The 16,118-nt window shown below is 35.4% G+C and overlaps 1 protein-coding gene across 3 annotated transcripts in view; it reads right to left on the bottom strand.

Moving 5' to 3' along the window:
• The window catches only part of LRRC49 (leucine rich repeat containing 49), a 122,583-nt gene that overhangs the window by 33,293 nt on the left and 73,172 nt on the right, over nucleotides 1–16,118 (bottom strand). For all 3 annotated transcript variants that reach the window (XR_009220084.1, XM_058541978.1, XM_058541979.1), the window contains 2 exons: nucleotides 6,046–6,129; nucleotides 1,343–1,509 (listed from right to left, as the gene is read on the bottom strand). Coding sequence is in view for 2 of the 3 variants with exons in the window: in XM_058541978.1 (XP_058397961.1) it covers nucleotides 1,343–1,509; nucleotides 6,046–6,129 (251 nt within the window). In the remaining variant the exon portion in view is untranslated. The remainder of the gene's footprint in view (nucleotides 1–1,342; nucleotides 1,510–6,045; nucleotides 6,130–16,118) is intronic.

Raw genomic sequence — 16,118 nt, 5'->3', positions numbered from 1 at the left:
ATAGTTAGTTGGAAATGTGTTTCAGAATTTGGTTAAGGTCATTAGATAACTGTGCTTCATCAAATGAAACAAAATTGAAATGCATTTGATCTTTGATTTTTAGGCTTTATTTTTAAATTATACATATTTTTAAAATTATATATATATATCTTTATATATATATAATGATATATAAAGAATAAAAAATTATATATATATATATATCTTTATATATATATAAAGATGTTTTATGTCCCTCTCATTTACTTGATTCCAATAAGCCTTCTTGAGAGGGAGAGAAATATGTGAAGTCTAGATAGTGTACTCAGATATGCTCAGAAACCAGGGGATATGTATTATGTGACACATGCATCACAGAAGAAAAGAGGCTGTGAGCCACTGTAATAGACAGATATTATAGAACACAACTGCAGTAATTATTCAGATTTTATGCTGAATTGCTTAATACTACTAGTAAGGAGGAAGGTTTTGTGCTGGCTGCTGGGGACACAACAGAGGTCAAGACAATCAGGATTCTGTTCCTCTTGAAGCTTACATTCTAGTCAGGAAGACAGACATGAAACAACTAATTATCCACTAGTTATTGACTTATGGTTATGGTAAGCTCTAAGCAGGAGAAGTGCAGAGTACTGAGAGATACAAACGGTATGGAAGTGAGGTTTAAATTTAATGCCTCCAGGGCCAGCCCCATGGCTTAGCGGTTAAGTGCGCGCGCTCCGCTGCTGGCGGCTGGGGGTCGGATCCCGGGCGCGCACCGACGCACCGCTTCTCCGGCCATGCTGAGGCCCTGTCCCACATACAGCAACTAGAAGGATGTGCAGCTATGACATACAACTATCTACTGGGGCTTTGGGGGGAAAATAAATAAATAAATAAATAAAATCTTTAAAAAAAAAAAAAAATTTAATGCCTCCATGTTGAGTTGGGAGTTAGCCAGGGCAGGGTGAGGGAAGGCAGAGCAGGGAAGTGGTGTCAGGGGAGAACACAACTGTTTCTAGGAGAAAGGCTCTGAGGTAGGAAGTAACTGAACTGAAAATCAGTGAGGATGCAGCATGAGAATCAAGTGGCTGATGGTACGGGATAAAACAGGTGAGATGGGTAGAGGGCGGCAGAGGCTATATGAAGTAATCTAGATTTTTTTATATGCAAAATAGAAAACCACTGACAGGTTTTAAAAATACAGGTCAGTTTATATTTTTAATATTTCTATCTTAATTTTTAAATTTAAACATCTAATTTCAGTAGGCTTTCTTATTATATTTATTGTGAAATGGTTTCCCATTTCTGCTCCAAATTCAGTTCGCCAAAGACAGTCATATCTGGAAAGAATACCATTACATACCCTGTTTCCTCTGGAAATGCAGAGATGGTGCTTCCATCCACCTGACAGGGGTCCTGAGAAGGAGAGTCAGAATCTTTTCCATCTTGATTTGTAGCAATATTGGTTACTCGCTGTTGTTGTAAATCCCACTTTCGAGCTACGTTGTTAATTGTTAACCTTTTCTTCTCCTGTGAAACAATTCATTGTGACAAGAATTACATACTACAATTTTTGTTGCAGGAGAGTATCCAAGGAGCACAGACTAATTATCACACTTTCAAAAGAGTGGATTCCTTAAAATAGCAGCTACCAAATACATATTCTAAAACAAAGTATAAGTGGCCTTCATTTACCCTGTGCATTCAAACATCTCAACAATGGTCTATAATCCTTAAAAAAATTTATCTACAAACAATAATTAGTCCCATTGGAGATGTGGAAATTCGCTATCAGAAAATTTAATTTGACAGAAATTTATATACTTGTTATCTGAAATTTTAATTTGACAGAAATGTATATGCGTTTGTCTTTAAACATAGCAAGAACAAACTTATAATATTTTAATTTTCCTGCCCAATAATTAGGACTACTATGGTGGATAATCTTGAAGGGGGGGAGGGGGAGAAGGAAAGGGATTAATTAATGTTCCAAGCTTCATAGTATAAACTACAATGGCTGAAAATTAATAATTATATATAGACTACTAAAAGAAATTATACTAAGTTGAAATATTTCTAGGTAACTAGTACCATTCTAGATAAATAGAAAAGAAGTTAATTCATTATATGTAATGGATACCTTAGGGTAATGGTTCTCAAATTTTAGGGCACCTCAAATCACCTGACGAGCTTATTAAAACACCGATTTCTGCCTCTCACCCCATTCTGACTTAGTGTTTTTGAGGTGGGGCTTGAGAATGTGCATTTCTAACAAGCTCCAAGGTGTTGCTAATACTACTGGTCCAGGGACCTCACTTTGAGAACCACTGACTTAGGGCACTGGGGCTCCATTCTCTCACAGAAACCTCTTGAGAAAAGCAGATTTAGACTACTGAAAGAAACTGTGCTAGGTTAACATCTTTCTACTCAAATTATATATGTTGATGGAAAAAAATAATCGCTATTCCAGTAAAGTCTCCATTATCAAAAGTGAGCATTTTAAAATGGCATGGCAGTTAGATCAGAGTGCTGCAAATAGACACTTCCCTTTCCTCTTTCCTAAGAGCACAATCATCCAATGAAAACACAGCTGTGTGATACTGACCCTCTCATTTGCTCCCTCTGGAGCCAGGGAAGGCTGTCAGGAGATTCTTTGCCCATTCCCTCAGAGCATATATACATGTAGAATAATTATTTTTAGTTCCACCTCTTTGCCTATATTCAGTTATCTAAAATTTTAGCATGCAGGAATGGCACTGGATAGGAATAAAAAGTGATGAGAAAGCTTAATTAAAACTAAATTTTTTTTTAAGTTCTATTTTTGTGTTTAAAAATGTTTTTAGCTTGGGTTCTTTTTTCTATTGCTTGGTATTTTAGATTTGTCTATGTAGTTCAATGAGTTATACTTAATATGTATATACTTCTGAGATCAATGGGTTATACTTAATATGTATATACTTCTGAGATTTTAAAACTTTTTTTGTATGTCCCTATCTAAAGCAAGTAGGAATCTGCTATTCTACTGTAAAAAAATTTCCAAATCTATAAGAAAAAGGCATCTTACTTAAGGAATTCTATTTCAGTTATTTGCAGATTACCGGGACAACCCAATTCTTAATCCAGGCAATGCTGTTATTTTCACTCAGTACTAATGCCACTTGAGAGAGGCAGGGGCAGTGAGTGAATGGAGGATGGCTACCATGCTGGCTCTGTGCATTTGGTTTTCTGGATGACTGGGGTTGGCAGAAAGAAATATTCCTAATAAGGTAGATATAGCAGTGCTTAGAAAAAAGACACAGAATATCTTTGCACCACTGAGTATGTCAACAAATTTATAACAAGATATTCTGAAAATGAAAACAGTTTCCTATACCCACCCCAAAGTTAAGTTTCCTTTACTTGGCGTATTAAAATCAGATCAACACCAGGTTAACTAAAAAAATGGATATTTTTTTACTGGGGCCAGGAAAAGGGAAGACATATTTTAGAAAAGGAGTGTAGCCTGGGGTCAGGTGGGGATCACGGCTGGCTAGGGGGCCACATAAGTGCTCTAGGTATCTGTGGGGCAAGGAAAAAAAAAGCCAAAGAAGGCTAAAAGTTCTGCAAGGCAGAAGGAGGGGGAACCCAAAGAAAATTTTATGCTCAAGATCATGGATGCATTTGGCATAACAGTTACAATCATGTTTCTAAAGCCAGACGGCAGTAAATTGCCAACTTTGTGTTAAAGTACCAATTATTTTAGAAGATGCCAAATTTCAGCTTCTGCCACTTGAGTCTATTCTTCATAGCTCAAGCAATACCACACCAGTATATCCTATAACTATCATTTCCAAGGTTCCAAGGAAAACAGAAAGAAAGGCAACAAGGCAAAAGATACATGTGCATGCATTCTTTCTGGCCCTCTATAGCCACCCATCCCATTTCTTTCTTTTTGTTTTTTGGTGAGGAAGATTGGCCCTGAGCTAACATCTGTTGCCAATATTCCTCTTTTTGCTTGAGGAAGATTGTCCCTGAGCTAACATCTGTGCCAGATCTTTTTCTATTTTGTATAAGGGATGCCAGCCGCCACAGCATGGCTTGACCAGCAGTGTGTAGCTCTGAGCCTGGGAATCTGAAACCACGAACCCCAGGCTGCAGAAGCAGAGCACGTAAACTTAACCACTACCCCACCGGCCAGCCCCTATAACCACCCATCCCATTTTCTTAATGATCAATATGTGCTGTCACCTGTAATAATCCCAAGCAAATGCTGAGGGTCTTTGGTATCATGACCCGGAATCTGACCCAAGGCTAGAACCCAGGTCTCCTGATGTCCCATGCTTTTCCTCTTGTTAAAAAATTTAAAAGCTAAATAACCCTCATAATTAAAGAGTCCTATTTAGTGACTTCAAGAGAATCATTAGCCATTTTTTGAAGTTTTCATACAAATTTCCCAAACATTTAAAAAACATGTTTGCTAAAAATTTAATGGCACATTTCCAAAAATGCTGATGCTAACAAGCAGCTGAACTGGGTATATAACAAAAGTTTTCAGTCCAAAGGTGGAGTCAAGTACGATTTGTTGCCTATACTAGGCTCTACTTTATACTGGTAGCCTTAGAGCTAAATCATCCATGGAGTGTCTTTGTTTATTCTTCCTTTCCATGCTCCAGGGCCCACACAAAAGTATTCTTTAGGTAGCTTTAGTCCATTTATTTTTTTATGTATTTTTATTCATTTATTCATTCATTCATCTGACAGCAGCAGCTGCATGATAGGAAATAATATTTTTTTTAAATGAATCATTCAGAAAGTTTGCCAATAGTATTATCTGGCGATGTAAATCTTGCTCCCATATATTTAAAAAATATTGCCTATAACTACTGTATATTGCCTGTAAACCAAGGTGTTTCTGGCCAACCCTTAGGGATAGTCCAGTTTACGAAAGACTAAAATCCTATTGGCTAAATCATTAAGAAGGCAGAGATGTCAAGAGCGGGCTTAGGCACGTCTAATTAACAGGATGAGGGAAAACAGGTAAAAGTTAGGTAGAAGTCCGGAGGTTAGAGATAACATCAGGTGAGAACATTGTAGCATACTGAGTAACAGTTCTAATTACTTTTGAAGCAACAGCCCTGAGCTGAGAGGGCTTGGGACCAAGTTGTGGTTTTGCTTTTTTGTTAATGTAGGAGTAGTTTTCATAGAGTAAAATACACAGATTCAAGTGTACTCTTCGATCAGTTTTGACAAATGCATATACCTGTGTAACCCACACCCCTATCACACATTCCATCACCCCAGTAAGTTCCCTTGCTTCCTAAGTTTATTATACACAACTTTATGTCCCTACTAGTCGTTTTTGAATTCTGAATGCCATTTTAATTTTAAAAAGAAAAGTACCTACATAAGACAAGAATGAGTAATGATAATCAGGGTTATATCCTTAGTTTTAGAACATAATATGAAGCATAATATGAGCTATGAACTAAGCTATCTTTATTTATTATACTTTGTGATGGTAATATAAAATATTTTAAAACATTTTATTTAAGGAAAGTAATATCTGATGATAAATCATTTAAAACCAGTTTAAAATGAATTTTAGTTCCTAAATTCTTCAAAATCTTTACTATCTCTATATCAGAGAAGCTAATAAAATTTTTAAATTTAAAAAACTATCATAAAAAAAAGCCCATGTAGTAGAGCTCATTAAAATATTAAAAGATGACAGACTATTACAGTGGTTTCCAAAATGAAGTGCATGTTCCATGAGGATACACAGGTGATGCACTGGTGTGGAAAAAAATGATAACTTCTGCTATATTTATTTTTTATCTCTTCCTTTTAAAGTTCCTAGCTTTTGTATGTGTTTTATAATGTACGTTATATAGTATTTCAGAAGCACCAGTTTATTTATAGGTGGTAACTTATAAAAGTTTAGGGGTGTTTGTTTCTAAAAAGCATTCTACTGATAGGATTGAAAAATTTACCAAGTTTGGAAATCATTTTTCTAGCTGACTAGCTAACTCACTTCAGTGTTCGTGAGTGTGTGTACACACACATGCATGCAGACATCAGAGAAAATACCTTAAGCAAAGACTGTTTATGACTTTCCCGCTTCTTCTCTTCCTCTTTTTTGGCTATAACAGACGCCATACGCCTTTCTTCTTCCTAAAAGGAAATTTTTAAAAAGTATTATTAAGTATTTAGCCTTCTTTAGTGCTAAATATCTTTGGTTCTGCAAGTCTGGTTTTCTTTGTGAGAGGCATACTACTTGCAATAGAAAATATGCCCTCAAAGAAAAGCTAGTATGTTCCTCTTTATTTTCTTCTTCCTTTCTAATTCTAAAAAAATTATGCATTCCATGCAAATTGGTGCAGCCTCTATGGAAAACGGTATGGAGATTCCTCAAAGAATTAAAAATAGAGATGCCCTATGATCCAGCCATCCCACTACTGGGAATCTATCCAACGCACCTGAAATCAACAATCCAAAGAGGCTTATGCACCCCTATGTTCATTGCAGCATTATTCACCATAGCCAAGAAGTGGAAGCAACCTAAGTGTCCCTCGACTGACGATTGGATTAAGAAAATGTGGTATATATATACAATGGAATACTACTCAGCCATAAAAAAAGACAAAATCGTCCCATTTGCAACAACATGGATGGGCCTGGAGCGTATTATGTTAAGTGAAATAAGCCAGAAAGAGAAAGACAAACACTGTATGATCTCACTCATATGTGGAATATAAACAAACACATGGACAGAGAAAACTGGACTGTGGTTACCCGGGAAGTGGGGGTGGGGGGTGGGCACAAGGGGTGAAGGGAGTCATATATGGGGTGAAGGACAAACAAAAATGTACAACCCAAAATCTCACAATGTTAGAAACCATTAAAATATCAATAAAAATGTAAAAAAAAAAAAAAAAAAAAAAAAAAAATTATGCATTCTTAACTCTACTCCCAACTCTGGAAGTGAGATGAATCTAGCTAATACAAGAAAGAAAAAATAATGAGAAGAAAAAGAAAAAAGAGGAGAGGCAGGTTTGTACGATTTTTCTTTATACACTGTACACTAAAGTTCCACGCAGAAAGATTTAACAAACTTTCTATCCTGAAGATAAAAAGGATAAAAATTATACTTCTAACAATTTTGATTTGATCTATAGTTGCAAATCCGAGATTTTTAAGTGATAAAACAAGAGAGAAAGCCTTTTAAAACTCTCCATTGATACTAATAAATTATTCTCCATTAATATCTTTACTTTGTTTTTAAGTTGATTTGGTCAGTCTAATTTCTTAAATTCGAAAAACTATGAAATAACATTATAGTTTAGAAAGTTAAAAAAAAAAAAGTCATAATCCCAACACCCTAACTCAAATCTTATCATTTCTGTATCACCTTATAATATTTACTATGAGGAAATTTTTAAAAGTTGCAATCTGTATACACAATCTGGATCATGGTTTTTTTCCTCCTGAAGATCATCAAATTTTAATAGAGTAAATTATAACCATGTAACTTTCAATTTTTATTATCAAAAGATTGGTAGGCATTCAAAATGATGTCACAATTTGAGAAAACAATTTCTTCATAAATGACCAGCTTGAAAATATCTTCAGTGATAGGAAACTATAACAAGTAATTTAGCACATTTGAAGGAGTACTCTTTCAGAAATGAAAAATTACAAAAACTTAAATTAAAAATTCAATGGGTGGGGGTTGAAGAGCAGATTTTACACAGCTGAAGAGAGAATCAGTCAACTGGAAAATAGGTCAGAAGAAATTTTCCTATATGCTTTCATAGCACCCCAGACTTCCTCATCATAGCACTTAACCTGTTTCATTTTAATTATCTCTGGTACTGTCTCTCCCTGCTCCTGCTCCAAATTGCTCCATGAAGGTACGGACCATGTCAGCTCCTGGCACATAGTAGATACTCAATAAATATATATTTAAAGACTGAATTATTGAATATACATCATTATATATATGTTCAATAATTTCTTAAAACTGGAACTGCTAAACCAAATGGAAGACATATTTCTAGGGCTTTTGGTATGTTTGCTAATTGCTCTCCATAAATGTAATGCTAATTTACATTCCTACCAGAAGTCAACATTTGACTTAAAAAATGACGTACAGTCATAAGAGCTGTTCACCAAATATTTCTGTCTTCCCACCTCCCGGCTGCATTGTGAGACAGCACTTCCTGCCCCTTGATTAGGTGTGGTCATGGGACTTGCTTTGGCCAATGTCATATGAACAAAATGACATGTGTGTTTACTTCCAGTGGAAGCTTTCGAAGACAAGGTATGATATAGCTATTCTCCCTCTCACCTCTGCTTCAGAATCTGCAAAGCTCCAGATGGTGGGTACTTTGAAGGCCTCGGTCCTGGAATGAGGACAACACAGAGCAAAGTTCCCAGACCACACTATGAACAGACAGGCAGTATGAGCATGAAATAAACTTGGTTGCTTTAATCCACTGAGGTTAGAGAAGTTGTTCCTGTGACATAATCTAGCCTATCCTGACCAGTATATATGTTATACTGGAATTAAGGAAGATCAAAGAGGCCATGAAAGTGTATTTCTAGAAGCATTATAAATGCTTCTGAAGGGCCGGCCCCATGGCTTAGCGGTTAAGTGCGCACGCTCCGCTGCTGGTGGCCCGGGTTCGGATCCCGGGCGCGTACCGACTCACTGCTTCTCCAGCCATGCTGAGGCTGGAGGACATACAGCAACTAGGAGGACATGCAGCTATGACATACAACTATCTACTGGGGCTTTGGGGGAAAAATAAATAAATAAATAAAATTATTAAAAAAATAAATAAATAAATAAATAAATGCTTCTGAAAACAAAGAAAAGACCTAGATTTAAAAAGCATATAAAAAATACACAAAGAGAAACTATCACCGAGTTAAAAAGGAAACTAGAAATGCATCCACTAGAAGACTCTAATTTTAGAAATGAAGAAATGAATGCTCTGAGAAGTTTAGTAAATTATACAAGGTCATACAGCTAGTGATAAAGCCAGGATCAGGACCAGAAGCCACATCTTGTGAGAAATGGAATTTGTAGTATTTTTTATAATAAACATATATTTAAATGTATTTTACTGATTTTAGAGAGATGAAAAAGGAGAGGTTAAAATTCAGTAGTAATCTGCCATATGATTTAGTTGTTTTAAAGCGAATGGAAATTTAATGTGATTCTTGGTGAACTGTCTTTTACAATACGGAAAATAGTTATTTTTAATGTTTAAAGACTGAATAGAGGTAATGAGGAGAAATAAACTAAATAAGAAATTCAGAACTTTGATTCCTAGCTTCACAAAATAGCTGGATTAATAATTATATTAAACTCTTTTGTTCAGTAAATACTGATTTGCTATCTATTAAGTATAACCTATTTCAGAACAAACTTTAACAGAGCAAAATATATTGATGTTCAATTGTTGACTCATCTATAAAATGTGAACTAGAAACAGATTGGTTATTCAAAGAGCCAATTTCAAACAGTACTGGAAACTGTATGGCTCACGTACTACACATATTTAAGAGATGATTTCATCAGATTTTCAAAAAGAATTTGAGCTTATATTAAAGGCTATTTAAAGTTGGACTTTAAAAGGAGAGCTAAACCTAGGAAAACTGGATATACACCAAATCAATTCAAATATTGAGTGTTTTAAAAAGTTTATACATCTGATGACTATATTTCAGCCCAAATGATTACAGAGTAACTAAACTTAGAATCAAAAATAAACCTCTAATTGTAAAGATAAGCTATAAATCTGTTGGTAAGAGGAAAAACTACAAAATTCTGGCATCTTCATGATAATAGTCCAATTTCTGGGAAAAAAGCCATATCCTTTATGTAGCAAAAGAAAGGAATCTATCTGGGACCAAAAAAAAATCTACTTTTTTCCTTATTTCAGTTTGTCACGAAGACCCAATATAGAAATGATTCCAAATTAATTAAGAAGTGCAAAGATTTAATAGGTATTTGATAACTTAGATTATACTGTTAGCAGATTATTAAGGCTGTAAAACAATCCATATATTATATGAGAAGAAGTTCGGCTCCAAAATAAATAACAGTAGTTATTTATAATACTAATATAGGCAACAATTTATTATGTGGAATTTAAAAAAATAAATGGCAATGTGGGGTTTTACCCATATACTTCAGAATAGATAGTTACAAAAGACATTGTTTTCCTTGACTACATCAAATATTAAAACAGACTTTAAAATCATAGAGTTTTTGTCTGGAAAAGATGGTCCATATTTTTCATTCAAACAATCTTTTTTTACAGAGAAAACTGATCATAGTTAATGTCAGAGTAAAGATTAGAAGCCATGTCACCTGATTTCTACTGGCCCAGGGATATTAGCTGTTAAATACTAGGAGGGAGAGGGGAGCTAGGTTATACTGCCATTACAACTTCAAAACTTATACTGGCTTACAATAAGAAAAGTTTATTTCTTGATCATGCAGAGAACGTTGCAACTATTCTCCATGTAGTGGCTAAGTATTCCTGGGTGCTGTGATCTGATGGCGTCTTCAACTCAATACATGCTTCCACAACGACCACCACATGAGAGAAAAGCATGGAAAATCACACTTCGCCTTTTAGATACTTCTGCTTGAAAATTACACACATTACTTCTGTTCACATTTCATCGGCCAAAGCAAGTTGCATGACCACACCTAACTTCAAGAGGAAGGGAAATATCTTTCCACTTGTCAAAAAAGAGGAAGAGAACCAGAACCTATTGGTGAGCGTTAGAAATGGCTACTCCAACAGGAAACTCACTTCCGTCTCAGATAGGCTATTCCATTTTGGGGGGAGCAAACTGTAAATAAGTTCATATTAAGCCAACTAAATGTGGGTTTGAGGTGAAAACTTGACATCGTGCCCATTTCAGAACTGTGAGAATAGTGCCTGCATTCACAAAATACTGCCTCAGAAATAAAAAGGAGAAAATTCTGCCTCCCAGAATTTTCTATACAACAATCCTTGTCCTAGTTCTGCAAAATGTGTCTATTCTTTTTTTTGGGCAGTTGTGAAAATATTTGAAGGCTACTGTATTATCTTTCTTCTGTCTTCTCCTTTGTCAACGAATTGTGCCAGATTCTCTGGAAATACTCCAGTTTGTTGTCACCCCTCTAAAACTAACAGTTCAGGTGTAATCTGGCCATTAAAGAAAAAAATAGGAACTACTGTCTCCATTTTTCTGAATTCTCTATTTCTATAAATGAATATTGCTTAAACCATATTAACTTCTAACAATCACCTCTCACAATTAACTCAATTTGAACATATCAATTCCAGTGCAAGTCTTTTTCACACATGCTGCTAAGTCTTCTCTCTCATAACCCTGCATTTGTGCTGAGAATTGTTTTGTTTGTTATGGAATAAACTCCAGGATTTTCAATTTATCTATTTTTATCTTGCTAATTCTGCTTCTTTTTCTAGACTAGTCAGCAAACTTTTTTTGTAAAGGGCTAGACAGTAAATATTTTAGGCTTTGTGAGCCACATACAATCTTTATGGCATATTCTTCCTTCTTTTTCTTTTCTTTTTAATTTTTTTACACTGCTTAAAAAATATAAAAACCATTCACATCTTGAGAGCTGTACAAAAGCAGGCTGCAGGATGGCTTTGGCCCACAGGTTGTAGTTTGACAAACCTTGTTCTAGATGATTAAGCTACTTTTGGATTCTGATTTGATCAACCAGTATATCAGGATCTCTAACTTCTCCAGTTTCTGTCATTCACATACTTTATCAGAATAACATAAATATTGTCATCTAGTCATTAAACAAAAATATTACATAGAATGGGCCTGAGGAAAAAGCCTCATGATGTGTCAGTACAGATTTCTCTACAGGCTAGCATTAATCCATTATTACTTCATGCTCTGTAGGTGTACTTGAATCACAAACCTATTTAACCATGTTGTCATACAACTTACTCAAAGCAATATCGTAAAAGACTTTGTCGAATGCTTTCCTTAAATATCAAAACTATCTATCTGCAGCACTCCTCTGAGAGTCCATTTATAATATCTAAAATAGAAAATGAATGTTGTCTAGCATGAACTGTTTTTAGTGAACTAATACTGCCTCCTAGTGATCAATTCCTTAAGTACTCACAACCCATCTTTTAACAATCCAATTTAGTTTTCTTTCATAATCAACATAAATTGTCACAATTTGTAGAATTTATATTCTTTCCTTCTGTGGTAAAGACAGATTAGTTCATCTTACCTTTCAGCTACCCTATTATTCTACACTGCTGCTCAGATACAACTTTCAATGGTCTAGCAATTTATTCACTATGTTTATTCAGTGCTCTAGATCAAGGATTGGCAAACGGCAGCCCACAGGCCAAACCAAGTCTGCCACCTGCTTTTGTAAATAAAGTTTTATTGGAACAGAGTCATGCTCATTCATTTACATATTGTCCATGCCTTCTTTCACACTACAATGAGAGAGTTGAGTAGTTTTCAGCAGAGATTGTATAGCCCCCAAAGCCTAAAATATTTATTATCAGGCCCTTTACAGATAAAGTTTGCCAACCCCTGCTCTAGATGAGTCTGGATCAAAACTTATTTATTCACCTATCCTAGGCTTCATTTTCATCTTATTAATATTTATTTCTACTCTTTACAGCCTAAAAGCCATTCTTCTTAACAGAGATAACAAAAGCAAAATACGAATTGAAGGCAGCAATTCATACGATCTATTGGCATCATATTGTGTCTTGCCATTCCTCTGGATCAGACCCCCAGAAGTTCTTATGCTGACGAATCTCCCTGCTCCTCTTCTCATCACCCATCCCATCCTCCCCAATTCATCCTGTGGGCTGCTACCTAGATCGACAATCCTTTCAACAGGCAAATCCAATTTAACTACCTTGAGCTCTTCAAGGGCTTCCTATTACATCTAAGACAAAAATCTAAACTTTTTATTATTACATAAAATGCCCTTCATGGCCTACCCCTCGCCTGTCAGACATCCTTTTCTCCTGCTGTTCTCTCCCATGTACACTCAATGCTCAGCCATGCTGAACTGCTATCAGTTGCTATATTCTCTCACATCCCCTTGCATTTTGGATGCCTTCTCTCTCCCCGGAACACTCTCCACAGTTATATCTTCCTTCTTCTTCGCCACTCTTCAAGTCTCAAGTCAAGTATTTTCTCCTTTGGAACTTTTCCTATTACTCCGGTAAACGTAGGAGTGCCATCGATATCATTGTGCCATGTATGTGTGCATGCACGTGTGTGTAAGTGTGCATACAGAAACATACATATCTATTAATCTATCTTATCTAACTAGCTTGTCATTTTGCGTTATAATCTGGCTACATGCCTGCCTCTGCACTAGACTGTAAGTAACTCGAGGGCACAAATCATGATTCTGATCTTGTCACCTCTAGTGTCTAATACAGACCCCCATACAGAAATTTTTCAGTTCAAGGTGCCTAAGAGCATCTCAGGAATTTTTTCATAGTGCCTCTAAGTCAAAAGAAATGTGTTACAGCTCTATTTACTCAGTGCTTAGTAAACAATTTAATAAGTATTCATGTTTTGGCAACTTAGTCATTTGAAAACATAATAATACATGTAAATCAAAAGAAAAAAATATTTTATATCCTTCTTAAATAACCACAATTACTTAGCAATAGACTATGTGTACCTGTAGGGCATTACACAACTTTTCAAACATTGGAATTAAATTGGACACTGCCGCCTTCATTTCCTCTTCCACACTGATTTGGCCGTGGTATTTGTTTTTATCACAACAAGCACCGAAAGCTCAGCTTTGCAGAGATATGATGCCGTAGAAAGAAACAGTCTCATCTAATGTGGAAATGGTCCACTACCTTGAGCTAGTGGTTTCCTTAGTGTCTCACATATCAAATACCACTGCGTTTCCCTTGAAAATTAAAAATATTCCACAGTGTCCCTGTGAGTTCACTACAGCATCCTTGGCACACAGTTTGGGAACCACAGCCCTAGTGCATAGAAGTTCATTAAATATTTGTGTAATCCACCCCAGCTAGAATGTTTATATGGTGAATTACATAAATATTTAACCAAGATATTTTTAAACAGAAAATATAGTTATAGAACAGGTATCAGCAAATTTTTCTAGCTGGATGGTAAATATTTTAGGCTTGTAGGCCATATAGTTTCTTAAACAACTGCTCAATTCTGCCATTTCAGCATCAAAGCAGACATAGATAATACATAAGTGAATGGGCACAACTGTGTTCCAATACAACTTTATTTAGGAAAAAAGTGGTCAGCTCATGGGCCGCTGTTTGCAACCCTGTTATAAAAAGTCTTTTAAATGGTATATTGTTTCCATACTAAAGTTACTAGAAAGTTATAAACAAAAGGTGAGACTAAATAGCATGAGTCCATATGGATATGAATAAATGAATAAATTGAAATTTTATGAGGAAAGGGATTACAAAAGGAAACAGAATAACTTTACATGGAGAAGCCTGGCAGACACCATCTTAATTAAAGTGAACACCATCAATAAAGGGATAAATATAAATTACACATCACTTAATAGAATGCAATGAGAAGGACGCAAAATTACTTCTGTGATATTTATACCCAAGATCTACAACTAAAAACTGTGAAGAAACATCAAAAAAACAATGGAATACTACTCAGCTATAAAAAAGATAAAATCATGCCATTTGCGACAACATGGATGGACCTTGAGGGTATTATGTTAAGGAAAATAAGTCAGACAGAGAAAGACAAATACCGTATGATTTCACTCATATGTGGAAGATAAACAAACACATAGATAAGGAGAACAGATTAGTGGTTACCAGAAGAGAAGGGGGCGGGGGGAGGGTGAAAGGGGTAAAGGGGCACATATGTATGGTGACGCATAAAAACTGGACTGTTGGTGGTAAACACAATGCAGTCCATACAGAAAATGAAATATAGTGATGTACACCTGAAATTTACACAATGTTGTAAGCTAATATGACTTCAATAAAATAATTTTTTTAAAAAACTTGAATTGAGGGTCATTCTACAAAATAACTGATCTAAATCTTCATAAACGTCAAAGTCATGAAAGTCAAGGAAAGAATGAGGAACTATTCCTGAAAAATAGCGATAGAAGAGACATGACAACAAAACGCATCTATATGCAATGTATAATTCCAAACTGGATCATTTTGTTATAAAGAACATTATTGATATAACTGATAAAATTTGAATGTGGTATGATAATTAGACACTAGTAACTATTCAATGTTTATTTTCTGATTTTGTTGGTTATACTGGATTTATATGGGAGAATGTCTTGGTAGGAAATACACACAAAAGTGTTCAGGGTTGCTGGGGAATCGAGTCAGCAACTTAGTCTCAAATGGTTTAAGAAAAAAAGTTCTTTGTACTGTACTTACAACTTTTATATAACTTTGAGATTGTTTCCATTAAAAAGAATTTTTTTAATTTCTAAAAATGAACAGTGGAGGAGCAGATGTGCAAGGATTGCCGCTCTGAATTTAGCAGAACAGCTGGCCCTGCTCTAATCCCAGGTGATCTTCCTTCTTTTCCTTACAGGTAAACACACCCTATGCAATGTACAAGGATAATGATTATATACAGTGTTATTCTCCTTTATGTAAGGCATGAAAGTAGGTCAATTTCATTCAATCAACAAGTCTTTATTGAACATTACTATATCCTCAGCATTGTGTGTGAGAGAGAAGGAAAGGAAATAAATATGCATAGAACATCTGTATGTATCAGGCAAGGAAGAAGAAGAATGGCTTCTGCCCTTGAGGACTATATACATTAATTGGGTAGACAAGACTGACATATAAATTCACTATGAGAAACCTAATACATAATTAAGTACTAATTTACATAAATGGGTTAGCTTCATTTCTTACCCCATTCGTCTCAACCTCAACAGGAAAAGCAATAAGAAGTATCAAAGCTGCTTAATCAAGAAAGACATGGAGCTAAGGGTAAAAATACAAAACAGTGTTGACAGTATAGATCTGAACGAACTGAGAGGACCAAGAACCATATCTCTGTGCTGGAACAAAGAGAGAGGCAGGACTTAGAAGATCCCTGGTATTGACAAATTCATC

This window comes from Diceros bicornis, chromosome 5 (assembly GCF_020826845.1).
Source record: "Diceros bicornis minor isolate mBicDic1 chromosome 5, mDicBic1.mat.cur, whole genome shotgun sequence".
Classification (NCBI taxonomy): domain Eukaryota; kingdom Metazoa; phylum Chordata; class Mammalia; order Perissodactyla; family Rhinocerotidae; genus Diceros; species Diceros bicornis.
Note: the sequence above shows the minus strand (reverse complement) of the source record. Positions and strands in the feature narration are given on the sequence as shown.